This window comes from Colletes gigas, unplaced genomic scaffold (genome assembly GCF_013123115.1).
Source record: "Colletes gigas isolate AHSC1104 unplaced genomic scaffold, ASM1312311v1 Colletes_gigas_Sc00051, whole genome shotgun sequence".
Taxonomy (NCBI): domain Eukaryota; kingdom Metazoa; phylum Arthropoda; class Insecta; order Hymenoptera; family Colletidae; genus Colletes; species Colletes gigas.
Genome location: NW_025106680.1, coordinates 336555 through 352068, shown reverse-complemented (window position 1 = coordinate 352068; position 15514 = coordinate 336555). Strand labels below are relative to the sequence as shown.

Here is a 15514-nt window from a genome sequence, read left to right as displayed (position 1 = left end):
GCGGGCGCCGTCAGAACCCCTTGTCCAGCGGAGGATCGAGAGTCACCCTACGAAGGGCACCGGCGATAGTGGTCCGGCCCTGGCCTGGAGAGTCTCCCGGCCCATTCCATTCGAGGGCCGTCGTCTCTCGCGTACATCGGCCGCCGGAGGAAGCATTCCATTCATGTTTCGGGACGCGCAACGGACGCTGCGAGGAGGACGAGAGTGAGAAAGAGCCAGATAACCGGGACTCCTCGCGAGGACTAGCGCTGCCTGGCGCCACCGACAGGAACAAGGACCTGCCGATATGCAGTGCTCGAGATGACAATCGGCGTGTAAACGGTGAGAGAACGAACGCTCGGGCCACGTGGTGCTCGTCGGGAGTTTTCTCGTCACACGTCGGGTCTTGACGGCACCCTGCACTTCCGTGGAACATCGTCCGGGGTGAGTTTCCTACGATTAATCGCGCGGTGTGCCGCGAAGTGACTGACAGATCGTCGATTCCGCCGTACGAAATCGACTAATTGGGGGGAATCGGGGAACGTGCACGCTGACGCGACCGCTCCACGGTGCTTTGGAACAGTGTCGCCTCTGTCCGTGAGTATCGTGGGTGTCCTGCGAGGGATTATGGTGCTAGACTGCGGGAATTGTGATCGCGCTGATCCTCGGGGTTACGTGCGTTCCTCTCGCGTTCTCGTTCCCGTCCGCTCTCCGTCTCCGATCCTTCGTCCCTCTCGTTCTCGTTCGTCGCGTCGCCGTGTCTTCGTCTCCCTTTCCCTGCATCCTTTTTACACGAAACTCGCGGACCAAGGAACCAACAACGCCGGAACGAACGAACACTGGCAGGCACGGCGATATTTTACGATCGCGTGGATGTTGAAATAACGGAAACACGCGTCACGACTCGCGTTGCGGTTCTTACGATACCGGCGAACTTTCTTCGACCGTGACGATAGTGTCAAGTGCAGATGACGGATGGAAAGTACGTACGCGTCGCGTCGGTTCGACACGAAAGTGACCCACGAGCTGCACTTCGCGTCGTTCATCCCACCGTCAGATTGTTTTCGTTGTCCGGAAAATTAGTGTCTAGATAGCGTGGCGTCTTTATCGAACGAATAAAAGTAGTTTACAATAGAAGATAACGACGTATACATTTGATGTATGTACAGGCGCCGGCTGTCTTTAAACTCTTAAATATGTATGACGAATACTGAACAAACAGATAAATCTTTGACGAGTTATTCAAGGTATCTAAGATTGGTGTGTCGATCGAAGATCTACATTTGTTTCGATCGATAATAGAAGTCTGAATTGGACGAATAGTTTCCAGGAAATCGAAACTTGTTATTAGAAAAAAAATAAACAAAATTTTGTATACATTACATTACAATTATTTTAGGACAAAATAACACGCTATATTTTATATTTATACCTTGTTTAGCTAGAATAACTCCGTACGTTTGTTCGAACGAAAACTAATTAGAATACATATTTTATTACAACAAATTTCTGTTCGTTATTGATAAATATTCGAATAACGGTAAATCGAAGCCTATGAATGTAACAATTATATTAAGAATATTGAGAAACACTGCCCCGATATTGTCTTCGAGCAAAAATTGTTCGAAAGAAAAACGTACGGGTTAGGTTAGATTTCACCGACAACGAAAACAACGGTGCCGAACGGACAAGTGTGACATTCACGCTTTATACGGGCAAAGAATTCCAGGAATTTCAGGAATCATTGCCGCCCTCTACGATGCATCGCCGTGAGTCATGGTCGTGTCCCTCGTAGACGGGTTATTACTATTCGAACGTAACGCCGCGTTTCCCCGAACGTCCGACGCAATTCATAAGTCATCGTTGTTCCCCGTGAAGCGACATAAATTGAAAGCGAGTCACGGCGGTCCTGGCAGTGGGTAATTTCGAGGGCTTCCCGTAGCGCGTATCGGGCATCCTTAGTAGCCGACGCGACGCGGCGCGTCGGGGTCGGGTCATGGCGCGTCTCTTCCAAACTCCTCTCTATCCTCCCTCTCCGCGTGCATACGGATAAGCCGATCGCGTCGAGGCGGCAGGAGCGTATGTTGGAAGGGCTAGTGGCAGCTGTCGGTAGCGGTCGATGCGAGTGCGGTTCGATCCAAGTCCCCTCGAAAGCGAAGCCCGGGCCTCCGCACTTCTCCGAGGGCTGGGCGACGACTGAACTCCTCCGTCCGTACGCGTGTCCGTCGGTCGTGTCAGTACTTCTCAGGTCGGTCCACGGTGCAGTCCGCGCTTACCCATCGTGTTTCGGCCGGGCGCACGTCTCGCCACGGCTGCACGACGATTCGTCGACTCGCCGTTGGGTTACACGCTCGCGAGTGGTCGACCGTGCTCTCGCGCTACTCAGTGGCTGCCCAGTGTCTCGTGCATTCTGCTCGCCGTGCACGCGTGTAAGACGCGCGGGGCCGTGAGGAATCGCGTCTCGTAGGGTACGGGAGTGCCCTTAATACCGCTTCCGGCACGTGGAACGTACCAGCGCTTCTGTTTTTGTTCCCTTTGGCGCATCGCTGGCTGGCCGGGGCCGATCGCCGTCGCTCCTTGCTTCTCTCGTGGGAGGTCAGCACCTAGCCGGGTGGGTAAGTGTGGAGTCTACGGTCGCTCCGGTGCGGCAAACTGCACCTTTCCCGAGCGTACCCTACGCGACGAACGAGCGTAACGCGAAGGACCGTATCCCGCGGATCGGACAATCAACTACACACTTTCCCGCTACGCGCCATACGAACGATGCCCCGACACTTGTTACTCGTTTTTTTCTCGTGGCGCGTATGCGTGCTAAGAGAAAAAGAAAACCAACACGGAGACGGTTTCCTTCGGCTCGTCCTCCAGCCGGATTTCGGCTGCGCGTTTCGACCGACCTTTCCAGACTCGTCGGTTTATTATTACTATCGTTTGTAAATGAAATTTTTCTTAATCTTTTTCATAAACTATGATCGACTCGACATTTTCTTTGGCTCTCTGTGATAATATGTACCACGTACGACGCGCGTGCATCGAGAGATACAAAAAAACGACCGCGCGGTGGAGGAAAGGGACGGCTGATTGTTTCGATCGAGCGGCTATCGGTGGTTATTGTCCCTCGAATTCGTCGGTATTATTTTTTATCGTGAGAACGCCGGTCACGTTACGGTCGCGTATCTTCGGAACGTGAGAACGTGGAATGTCGCGGCACGTGAAGATAAGACAAGAGTCAACCGTTCACCGGCGAGGGTGGATCCCCCTTGGCACTTCTCTTGTTTACGAACCGCGTGCACGGGGAACGTCGTCGGCGGCCACGTGCTCGTTGCGTCGTGAGATTCCTCGAATTCAAACCCGTGACGATCGAATTTCGTCAACCTGTCCTTAAAGTGAACAGTATCGCGACGGACACGTAGCCCCGATGTCGGACAGCGATCGCAAACACTCGAGATCTTGTTTCATAATTTTATTAACACAGCTTCTTGCCTCACAATTTCATTTTAGATTTATTAAGACGATTAGAAATCGTTAAATTCCTTGTTAGGGTCTTCGAAATAAAATCGAACAAAAGTATTAGAATTAACATATTTCGAGAGCCTTCTTTAAGAAGAATTCTTATATTTAAATAAATAAAACTGCAACTTTTTAATCGTACAATTTTCAAGTAACTTTGATTTAAGCGTTTATGGGTTATCTAAACCGAATTACACAGTTTTAGAAATTTTATTCATCTGTTTATTCGTTCCGTAATTCAAAATATACTGATTTTGATTAAACCACCGTTATTTTGCTCCGTGTATATGGAGGATATCACAGCTTCTCTCAACGGGGGTAAGTACTAAACAATTGTAATCTGTTCGCTATCGCGTCACTGGAAAATTGCTGAATGAATCGCGATATAGGTTAAAATGTATCATCTATACATACAATCAAAATTCTTGTACGTAAAATGTACATCTAGCTTATACATACTTGCTTTCACAGCAAAAAATTCTTTATTATTTATTTCTTCAGTTTTGTCGATGCGTTGGGAATTTCGTTAAGATTGGGTAAACCACAGGATACTAGACCGCTAGACACTCGAAGAAACGTCTTACAACAGAATATCGAAGACGTTTCATAATCGCGAAAAGAACTGCATTATTCACCAATTGTCTTGCAATCGTCCCAAGTCTCACTCTTCGAACCTACATTACAATGTCTCACTAACAATCTGTTTAGAAGTTTTAATCAACCAGTATTCCATCGAAAGGTTCAAACTGAAAATTGAAAAAGAAAAATAGCATTTACCTGTACGGGAAATAATTATTATTTCATCGAGTTTGTTCATTGAATACCCACATTGACTAAGTATATTTTAAATATAGTTTTACATTACATGTTATTTAACATGTTACTTTTGACGCTTGTTTCCCTTAAAACAGACGCCAACGCTCCAGACCTAATTCACGAATCGGTTTAATTAAATACAGGTGTAATTTTTTTTTGTTAACGGAGGTAGTCGTAAAGAGCCTTTCCTTTGCATTTGGCACGCAATTGTCCGACTGTCGAAGATTCCACCCGCTTCTTGTACGATCCCCGATGCTCCTGATCGTTCGCCGGTTTATCGTTTTCGGTCACGCGAAAATTTTTCAAACGGCCATGCGTGAAACGGCACGCGCGTCGCGAGATTACTCATCGCGCAAAGATAAATCAATAAGCGCGTTCCTCGTCCTGTACCATCGGGCGATTCCGCGCCGTTGGGCTTAATCGGCGGTTGGTTTTCCGCGAACGCAGTCCGCTGTCGTAACGACTCCATTCATCTCGACCTCACGAATACGTAAACATTGAAGATCGATCGTGCGCGCGGTACGTAATTCCCGTGTACTCTGAGGACGCCCAGCACGCTGCTGCTCTCGGTGGCTCGTTCAGTTTAGAAATGGGAAGTGAATGGGAAAGGGCTACGGCCGTAAGTGTTCCGCTGTGTGAAAGACCCGAGCAGATAGTAGTGTCAACCCCATGAATAATCCGAAGACCGCTGGCGCCTTCGTGTTTATTTTCTTCGTCTATGGGTCGCTTCCTGTCTGAACCGAAACTTTCGGTTGTGTGTACCCTTTTGCCTGGCTGTCTGCGACGCTTCCTGATCTCCGACTAATTTCCAATTCTTCGATCGACGAACGGAACCGCAGGTATTTCTGGCTCGGTGACGACCGAAAATATTGTGCCGTACAACGATCCGCTCGATCGTCGTGCGACTATTATAAACAGCGATAATAAGTGTCGGTTGATAAGTAGCCGGTCCGTTTCCGAGAACACGCGATTCCGGTTCATTCATGCCGGGACTACGTTCCTCTATTCTCGAATCGATCACTACGATCAACACACCGTTCACTGTCTATGACCCGTATATGGGTCATATCGCTATGCTATTGGATACGCCGCTGAGAGACCGGACAGTGAACGCGTTAACAAAGAAGCTTGATCGATGCTATTAGCATTCTAAATAAGTAACTACAAGCAACGAACACTGGAATTAATATTTATAATAGTTTAACAAAACAGTAGTACAAAATATGAATACTATTTTCGTGTACTGTGTAATTTTGTAAAATAACAAACACTCCCATCGAACCATTCAATATTTCTATTCGTTGTACTAGAATTTTTAAAAATATCGATGATATCCCAGGGAAAACAGTTGTAGTCGTGTTAAAAAATATTTATATTGTATTCGTTGCCTGTGCCAATAATTTTCCGTCCCGCTGCAGTTTGTAAACAGCGCGGCGCGCGTAAACTTCGTCGCGGGCACGAAACCGTAATGTAACGCTGCGAGCGAATCTGACGTGCCGTTTCGAGGTTAGAAAATCATCACGGTCGATTTACCAACAAGACGAATCTTGGGGCCACGTAGCCACCACGCGCTCGACTTCGTTCCGCTTCCAGAGATAATAGAAAGTTTGATTTACGCCTCCCCGGTATTTACTTTTCTAACGTTCTTTGCACTTCCTACGACCCCGCCGCGTTCTCCTTATCTTCCATCGTGTCGAACCTGTTGCTTTTCTACGTTATCGTTCCCCATGCTCAGCTACAGTGTTCCTTTTTCTTTTTTTTACCCTTAATTCTCGGAAAACTTCGTCGTGAACGTGTTCCCTTCTCCTCCTCCTCCTCCTCCTTCTCCCCCCGTCGCCCCTGCGTTACGAAGTTCAAGGCTGATGTTTCTGGGTTTCTCTGTAGCCGCGACCATTTCTTTTCCCGGAATGCATTTCCTTTCCACGGGGTCGTGAAAGCACATTTATTCCGTTAAAATGGTACTTTAGAAACATGCGACCCTTCCGAGAAAGCGGTCCCGAGATAACGTTGCATGGGAACGCGCTACAAAGTTGCTGTGTACTTTTTAGGTTAGGACCGCCGACGACGTTCACGGGAACGCGTGATTTTCGCCTCGTACGTTACATCGCGATCGTTCCAAATGATGTAACGTGTTCGTTACTTCGTTCCCTTCATTTTTTTCTTTCTTTTTTTCAACCGTGACTTATCGCAAAAGGAAGTTGATAAAAGAATTTAATCGAAGAGCCGAGCGAAGCTTTCTACAAGATGACGTTTCATTGGGTATTTATAGTTGGCGGTGACAATTTCGAGAAGCGCCGCGCGAACGAAAAAAGAACGTTGCGCCTATCGTTACATAAATTACGCTTCATTCAAGAACGATTACGTACGATAAAAAACTTCCGGCAGAAAAACGTACCGCGATAGAAGACACTGGCCGGGGGCGATAAATTTTCTAAATCTCTCGGGCGATAACATCGCGTACTTTATTACTCCCCTTGGCCCACGTAAACATTACGAAATCCGTGGGTACTTCGGCTTTCCACGGCTCTCGAGTGCCCGTGTTCGAATTTTCGTCGCTCCGTATCGCGTGCTACAACGAAAAGTAGGTCTTCGTATCTGCCTCCACGCAACCCGGCATTATCTTCAACTCCTTCATTCATCTTTGTTGTTGGCAGCGTCACGTTTGGCCGCTGGTACTTATATATGCACACAACGAACGTAATTGTTTTCTCTTCGCGCTTAGAACACTGACGCCGTTAGCTCTGTAACGCTGGCTGTAACGTGCCTTTTAATACGTAAAATAATTGATGCCGTTTCGGTGCTCGATGCGTACCATTTTTACAAATATTTTCGATGAATTCAAATATTCGAACAAAAACGATATTTTGTACGCGTCGATTTAATATTATTTTTAAGTCGTTTTGTAATGTGCAATAAAATTTGAATGGGAAATTTTTTCTAACGAAAGGTTTAATTCGAGTGAAACGCGTAAAATAATTGGTGCCGTTTCTATGGTCGAAGTGTACAATCTTTACAAATATTTTCGACCAATTCAAATATTCAAAAAAAACGACGCGCCGATTTAATATTATTTTTAAGTCGTTTTGTAATGTGCAATAAAATTCGTACGGGGAATTTTTTTTAACGAAAGGTTTAATTCGAGGATAATTCGGGTGAGACGGGTGCACGTGGTGCAGCGTACGAGCTCGAGTTTCTTGAAAAGTGGGGAATTTCCGGCGCACGGCCAGGTAACACAGTTTTTGACCAGGCGGGCGTCGGTCGCTATAGTGTCGAGGAAAACAAAGGGAAAGGGCCCCTTTAAGGCCTGTACAAGGGAGCGTTCTTACATTTACAAGATGTTCTGAAAAGCCGACGATGAAGCGGGGCTATTATACGAACGCAGGTGTCGGTGCAGATGTCGCGTAGCAGACGGCGCAGCACGATAGCGCGGGTAAATTTTAATGAAATTCCAAAGAGTCACCGATATTTGCGTTTGGGTTACCGCAAGTATATCGATATACAGGGTGTCTTGCTCAGACTGGGCCGCCTGATTATTATCTTTTCATAGTACAGTACGCCAACACGTTTCCTAAATTATTTTAATGCTTTTAACCTATAAATTTTTTTTTATTTTTATTTGTAATTTGTATTTCTTTTTTTGGTATTGATTAGTTACGTTACAGTATTTAAACGTGAATAAAATATTTTTTTATTTGTTTCTTTCAAAGTCAGTAAGTTTTTCATGCAAGGTGTGATACTATAACTATAAAATGGTCTAGAATTCTAAAAAAGTATCTAACATTTTATCGAGCTTCTCCAAGTCTGGGTGACAGCGGTAGATAGTTCGTGAATGTAAACAAATGTATCTATTATCGCTCCACAGATAACTAGAATGTCCTACCCGTTATCATTTTACAGTCATATTATTATAATGCCCGAATTCCTATTAAAGTCGCTTACCACATGCAAGAAATACCTATTCGTAACAGAATCATCGGATGATCTTGGAAATTTCGAAAAAAAGTACATCAGATATTAGAAAGCGTACTTTTCAAACAAACGTGTTTAAAGATTATTTATAAGAAAGGAACAGTTTAGACACAGGACATTGCATATACCTTCAAGAAAACGTAAAAAAAAGGGAATCATTATTTTAAACGATTCTCAATAGAATACATATTCTTAATGTATCTAAAAATGAAATATTCTAAGTGAGCCTCTGTTTTAACTCTTTGGGGCACGCTGGGATTAAAAGTGTCCCACCTCGAAATATTGCAATAGCTGCATTATTTATTATATTTAAGCAGTCTTATTTACGTAAAACAGTTGGTAATATCTTCAACATGCCAATAGAGGTTCATCAATTGTTGCAAACGGAAGGTTTATCGCGACAAATTCAATCAAACTATTACTATTTTTTTTATTATGTGATACCTTTATTAATAAAAATATACCAATTTTGTTTAATTTAAAACGCAATAAAGTTTCTATGCAACATGGGTCCATTTTATTATCTGAAATTACTGTCGGCACACGTTATCACCTAGGTCCTAGTAAACCGTTAGAAGCTAATATTCACGTATTAATAATTGCTCGAGTCGAATAGGAATCGATAGGACGTGTCGTTTTTCTCGATACGATCGAACTTGACGAAAGAGAACGGATGATGGCGGGAATGGTAGTGACGCTGGTTTCTTCGTTTCAGGTAGAAGTCGAAATGTTGTGATGGCTGGAACGTCCCGACGTCCGAGCTCAGAGCTCGGACACGATTTGTCGTCCCCGACGCCGCCAAAGAAATCGAAATTCGCCGAGGCGTCGAGCGAGGAGTCGCCGGAGAAGGAGCGCGAGCTGAGCACCGAGGAATTGAAGAGCGTGGAGAAGTTGGCGAGCTCGGTGGCGGCTTCGTTGTCGGGAAAGGCGAAGGAGCTGGTTAGCCCGTTCGAGATCAGCGAGGAATCGTTGGACAACACGAAACAACTGATCCAAACTAGTTTGGAAGGGCCGGCAAAGGTCACGGCTGGCTCGTCGAAGGAAGGACACTTCGGCAGCTTCGAAACGATCGCTCAGATGAAGTATAGCTGCCAGCAGGAGCATTCCGGGGGCCCGAGCAAGAGGCCGGAGACGGACAGCGACATGCAAATCCAAACGTCGCTGTTGGGCGAGGACGCGCTCTACCAGGATCTGTCGCTGATCGGGAACGGTGCCTACGGTACCGTTTACAAGGCCAAGGATTTGAACACGGGACAGGTTGTCGCCCTTAAGAAAGTCAGAGTGCCTCTGACCGAGGACGGGCTGCCTACATCCACGTTGAGAGAAATCGCCACCTTGAAACAGCTCGAGAGATTCGAGCACCCGCATATCGTGAGTCACGTCAATCAATTAAATAAATATTATATATTACGTGTGAAATGTCCGATTTTGTAATACGAATTTACCAAATTTATTTGTAAATGTTGATATGTTCTCCCTTGTCTTCTTTTATATCATGGGAGTATTATCACGTGTGCTCTTATTTTAAATCCTGAGATTCATATCCTAAGAAATATCTTAAATTCTTACTTTTTGTAAAACCATTTTTCAATCGAGAGCCAGTGAAAAATGATTTTTAAACATTTTTGTCAAAAATTGTAAATTCCAGAAATTCAAATTATTATGTAAATGGGATCAAGAAATTTAAGACACGTTGGGAAAAGCGTATAGAATGTAATAGTAATTACTTTGATTAATAAAGTTTAGTATTAAGAAACATATACTCTCTTAAGGTTTGTTTTAAAAATCGGTCGTTTCATATCTAATAACCTAACATATGCAGGATGTCCAAAGAGGTTAGGGTCAAACTTATATTACGTGTAACTTGTGCCCGAGAATGCTTCATTGAAAAGATATTTATGATTTATTGTGGCAGTTATAAGATATGTTCAGTCAGGAATATATCCGAAATGTATGTACTATTTATGACAGGATATTTGAAAGAGTTCGACGAACGGAAGCCTGGAGAAATTTGAGAACGTTTCTTGTAACTGTCGCAATAAATCATAAATATCTATAAATGCTTATAACTTTTTTCATCTGTTTGACCTTAGTAACACGTAATATAAATTTGATCCTAACCTCTCTGGACACCCTGTATATATTAATAAATACAGTCGACAGAATGATAAATAATGTCTTCGTATTTATTTGTTCCGTTTGTACGCGCAGGTAAGATTGCTGGACGTCTGTCAAGGGAATTACCTGCACTTGCCCTCCGCCGATGGAAGGACGGAGAGGTTAGATCGGGGACTCACATTGTGGCTGGTGTTCGAGCACGTGGAAAGGGACCTCGCGTCGTACATGTCCTCGTGCCCGCGGCCGGGCATCCCGTCGCAACTAGTAAAACGGATGTCGAAGGAGATACTGAGGGGTGTCGAGTTTTTACACAGTCACAGGATCATACACAGGGACTTGAAGCCTCAGAATTTACTAGTGTCGAGGGAAGGGAGAATAAAGATCGCGGACTTCGGCCTGGCGAAGACGTACGATTTCGAAATGAGACTGACTTCCGTGGTAAGTTTTACGTATTTCTTCGTATTTCCACGACATTTCGTTCAAGTATCTGTTAAAATGATAAAATATTGACATCGATTGTACACGCAGGTCGTGACGCAATGGTATCGCGCCCCTGAAGTGCTTTTAGGCTGCTCTTACGCGACACCTGTCGACATTTGGTCCGTAGGATGTATATTGGCAGAACTGAGTCGACTGGAGCCTCTGTTCCCGGGCACGAGCGAAGGCGACCAGCTCGATAGGATTTTTCAGTAAGTCGATCGGGACGTTCGTTTTATTTGATAAAAAGGGAGTATTGTTTTCATTTACGTATATCGTTTTTCTTTCGATCGTTTGGCAGAGTGATAGGAACCCCATCGCAAGAGGAATGGCCCGAGAACGTGTCCCTCAGTTGGACAGCTTTCCCTTGTAGACAACCAAAACCTCTAGCGGCAATAATACCTGATCTCAGCGAAGACGGACTAGATTTAATTAAAAATCTGCTTATGTTCGATCCTCATAGTCGATTGACCGCGGCTCGGGCCCTCAGACACCGATACTTTACCGAAGACGACTCGTGATGACGACTAATTTTCTTTTCGTGAGTATTCCGTAGGTGTTTATTTGTTTCTTAAACACAGACTGACGTTGCGGTTTCCAAAAATACGTAAGCACATTTACGTATACGAACGTTACAGTACTTTTCTATTTTCTTTTTTTGTCTATCTTTTTCTACTATGTAAGATAGTATAGTGTCCCGCGAGTATAGTACGACACGGATTTTTGTAAGTAGGTAGGGCTTATGAATATTCTATTCTTATTTAGAAATTACAATCGTAAAGCACGTTTGTTATAGCGTATGAAACTATCATCATATTTAATTCACACGGCCATCACATTACTTCAAGTATCATCGTAATTTAATTATATATAGTTGTTATCTCACGGCAAATAATAACTTTTTTTTTTATCGTTATTGTATTTAGTGGTAGCACTATTAATATGGTATTTATTTAGGTAACGTTATTTTTTCATTTTTTTCATTTTCATTACCATTTACGTTATGGTACCTTTGAACAATGCAAGGCACAATATTCGTGAACCTAACCTAAAATTATGTTATCCGACGATAAAATAGGCGTGCCTTCCAAAGTCGTAAAAATGTTCGTAACCCATGCCTTAATATTCTATGTAGTTAAATTTAGTGATAAGCGTACTAATAAGTAGTGTTATTCTTGTAAGACTGGGGCCTTTCTTGACCCGTTAGATTCGTCGGAAAGACATAAGATATTCTGCGTAAGAAACCAGAAAGTACACTGCCATATGTATGTAAAGCAAATTATTAATAGCGTTTAATAACGTAATTGTATGTTCAGTATGTGTATAAATCTAAACTTTGCGAGCAATATTTATATACACCTAACACACAGTTTGTAAGGAAGTGTGGAAAACCTTTAAAAAGACTGTACAACAAAATAAAGATTTTATAGTTTTATATATCGAAACTGTTCTCGAACTGAACGTAATATTGAATAATACCCAGCCTAACCGAAGTATCTTGCACACAATTTGAATAGCCCGCCATTTTATATTTTCGACGTGGCGTCTTGTACATTGGACTCCTCTAATCGTACAACTTAATCAGGAACAAGTTAACTGTACTGTCATCGATATTGTTATGGATTTGTGAAGTTCGATGGTTTTGTGAATACTCGAAATGAAATTCCCGTTGAATTTCGCGATAACCTTGTCCAAACGGTTACCGTACTTGCACACCAGTCTAATAAGTCACACTCCATGCTGGAGAAAAATGGCGACCGAGGTAGAAAAGGCACAAACTGCAACTGCTGGAGGCGACACTATTTTTGGCAAGATACTTCGCAAAGAAATACCTTGCAATTTCATTTACGAGGATGATCAGGTAAATTTAAGTTGATAGTACAAACTGTAATATATTTCTGACAACAGAAACATTTCATTGTTGTGGTATCAATCGGTGAGGTTATTTGCCGGTTTGTCACATTCCGATTAATGTTACTCGTTGCAATTTGATATGCCTGGGCTATAGTTTAACTTGCCTAAGGATATATCGTTTCATATTACAGTTTTCATATTTAAATTCACATTAAACGTAATATCGGAATATTTCTAACCAAATTTTATAAACACGTAGATCCTCGAAGTATTTCTCTACATAATTTATCGTATCGTTGCGAATTATCGAATAATTGAATAATGTCTATCCCAACGATTGCAATTGTAACATGCTGATTAAAAACAATTTTGATGTATCAGTGCGTTGCGTTTCAAGACATCAACGGTCAAGCACCGGTACATTTTCTGGTGATTCCACGAAAACCAATCCAGCAGCTCTCGAAAGCTCAGGACGAGGACGAAGCTTTATTGGGGCATTTAATGATAGTTGCTCGTAAAGTGGCAAAGCTACAAGGTCTCGATGACGGTTTTCGTTTAGTCATTAACGACGGGAAAGACGGTGCACAATCCGTTTATCACTTGCATCTTCATGTACTCGGTGGTCGTCAAATGAAGTGGCCCCCTGGTTAATGAAATTCGCCGCGTTCGATAAAATTTTGTACGAATTGTAATTTGTGTTTATATAATGTACATTCTGTCACTAATAAAGCCTTGAAGGAAATACCATAGGTTGAAATGTTTATAAAAACGCATTTATTTGAAGGCAAGATAAATTTGTATATCGTACAAAAATAGGTATCATATTGTAACATTAAGTGTACTTTTTATATTATTTATATTATTTATTGTTTTTCGTATACTTCGTATACGAACTGTATACCGTTTTCCTCTTGAACGCCCGAAGGAATGTTTTCATCTCTGAAAATAATCCAGATTAAAATATAGAATCAAAAATATATGTTAATGATCATCAAGATCAATGGAACTTACTGTTTCAAAACGAAATTATTTGGAATCTGCGGGAAAAAAGTGTCGCAAACAAAATGTTTTTTTACTCTCGTCAAATACAACCGGTGAAAATTAGGGGACTCCATAGCAGCCTATAACCCAATCAGGTAGAGATCATTTCACAGGTTGTATTTTTGATAATTTTGAAAATTGTTAACTGCACAAATTTTTTGAAACGTAACTTTCTAAAATAAATTACAACTATGAAACCTAATAATAAAAAAAGAATGTGCCAGATAAAAATTATTTCACCTTGGAACAAATTTTCGTGAATTGTTTCTTTTACTATTAAATAATCGAAAATGAAAGTGTATTGATCGTGCGTCGAGTGCAACAAAAATGTATGTTTGCTTTCACGAAAACAGTAAATGTATACCTTGTACACGGAACTCCCTCCTATCACCCATATATTTTCAACCTGATCTTTCAACGGAGGTTGCGAAATAATTTCGAGAGCGTGCGGAATGCTTTTGCATACGAGTGCTTGGCCTCCGTAATTCCTACATATTTCAATACAATATAAAGTTTTATTTCATAATGTATCTTGCTTACGTAAAAAAATAATCAGTATTACAAAGACTGTGACGTTAGAACCATGTTTATTCGATTCTTCAACGGTCTAAATTTGTTTGGAATACATTCCCACGTCCTTCGTCCCATCAGAACAACGTTCTTTTTATTTTTGTTTTTTGTTTCCGTAGTCATGGCTGTAAAAAATGCCATTTCAGTTCTGTGTCCACATGAAAGAAACAGATTAGAATGTGCATCATCATTCGAAATTAATTCGCAATTCAAGGTTACATCTTACTTAAGTTTCCACGGTAAGGCCCCATTTATACCGATTCCCATGCCCTCGCACGCAGCCGCGATTAAATTTAAATGTAAATACATTCTTCTACAATAATTATTCAAAATTCGAGGCACAACAAATGATTAACACTACACAGAAGCGCACAGACGCACCTCACTGGCTGTTATTATGAATTTTGGTACTCACGTGTTGACTAGTTACATTTAAGTGATATAGATAGCAGCACAATCCCGACAGTTTGTTTCAGTTTATGGCAGCGATCGGTTTGATCGTTCACGTGCAGTTAGCGGTTATGTTTACAGGTTCTAATTTAAAATTGTTTGACTTTTAAGCATTTACGCTTATTTATATTATGTACAGCTGATAGTCTTGAAGATGTGAGCAGTTGTAAGTGTGGTAAAATAAAGACTAAACAATGAACAATAACGTACGTTATGCAGTAAGAAATAGCATACAATTTCTACTTTTCTTTGTGCATGTACATAGTTTTACATCGCGTTAAGCATAATATACATTAAGTAGAGATTATAATCGTCGGGCTATTTAAGAAACTTAATCGAAAGCTTATTTTTATAATAAAAAAGCAAAATGCTCTAAGATATGGGTACAGACGAGGTATACAAGTAGATCTTTCGCCATAGACGAAGTATACAAGTAGACCTTCCACCTTATGGACTTTCGTGGCCCAACTTGACTGCTATACCGACGGTCGATACCCGACCTGAAAATTCGGAGTTGATTTTAGCGTCCTCTTCTCATGAATGGCGGTCATTTGAGAAACTATTCACTGAATTAGGATTGATGTGCAGCCAGCTGCCTGTGTACATAAATACATGTGAGTTGACTATGGAAGGGATTAAAAATCGCAATTTTCAAACTACCATAACTCCTATAATAGCGAATGTATTTCATTGAACTTTATTTCTGAGACAGAGCTCATGGATACTTACAAAA

General features: G+C 42.2%; 3 protein-coding genes across 5 annotated transcripts; 2 read left to right on the top strand and 1 right to left on the bottom strand.

Moving 5' to 3' along the window:
* Positions 1–277: 277 nt before the first annotated feature.
* LOC122403372 (cyclin-dependent kinase 4-like) lies at positions 278–12227 on the top strand. 2 transcript variants are annotated; one of them, XM_043406862.1, is made up of 5 exons: positions 278–423; positions 8987–9642; positions 10483–10827; positions 10918–11078; positions 11168–12227. In XM_043406862.1, exons 2-5 carry the CDS (start codon positions 9007–9009, stop codon positions 11385–11387), a joined length of 1362 nt encoding a protein of 453 aa, XP_043262797.1. In that variant the 5' UTR covers positions 278–423; positions 8987–9006; the 3' UTR covers positions 11388–12227. The 2 variants fall into 2 exon arrangements, with proteins under 2 accessions (XP_043262797.1, XP_043262798.1); XM_043406863.1 differs by lacking the exon at positions 278–423 and adding an exon at positions 7624–7732 and having other exon boundaries at positions 8991–9642.
* A 189-nt stretch (positions 12228–12416) lies between these two features.
* On the top strand, positions 12417–13473 carry LOC122403371 (histidine triad nucleotide-binding protein 1). The gene is made up of 2 exons (XM_043406861.1): positions 12417–12727; positions 13102–13473. The coding sequence occupies exons 1-2, from the start codon at positions 12524–12526 to the stop codon at positions 13369–13371; spliced, it is 474 nt and encodes a 157-aa protein (XP_043262796.1). The 5' UTR covers positions 12417–12523; the 3' UTR covers positions 13372–13473.
* Positions 13474–13537: 64 nt separating this feature from the next.
* On the bottom strand, positions 13538–14730 carry LOC122403369 (dihydrofolate reductase). 2 transcript variants are annotated; one of them, XM_043406859.1, is made up of 5 exons: positions 14558–14730; positions 14324–14479; positions 14126–14249; positions 13732–13841; positions 13538–13659 (listed from the first exon to the last, which is right to left on the bottom strand). In XM_043406859.1, the coding sequence occupies exons 1-5, from the start codon at positions 14638–14640 to the stop codon at positions 13584–13586; spliced, it is 549 nt and encodes a 182-aa protein (XP_043262794.1). In that variant the 5' UTR covers positions 14641–14730; the 3' UTR covers positions 13538–13583. The 2 variants fall into 2 exon arrangements, with proteins under 2 accessions (XP_043262794.1, XP_043262795.1); XM_043406860.1 differs by having other exon boundaries at positions 14324–14456; positions 14558–14701.
* Positions 14731–15514: the final 784 nt, after the last annotated feature.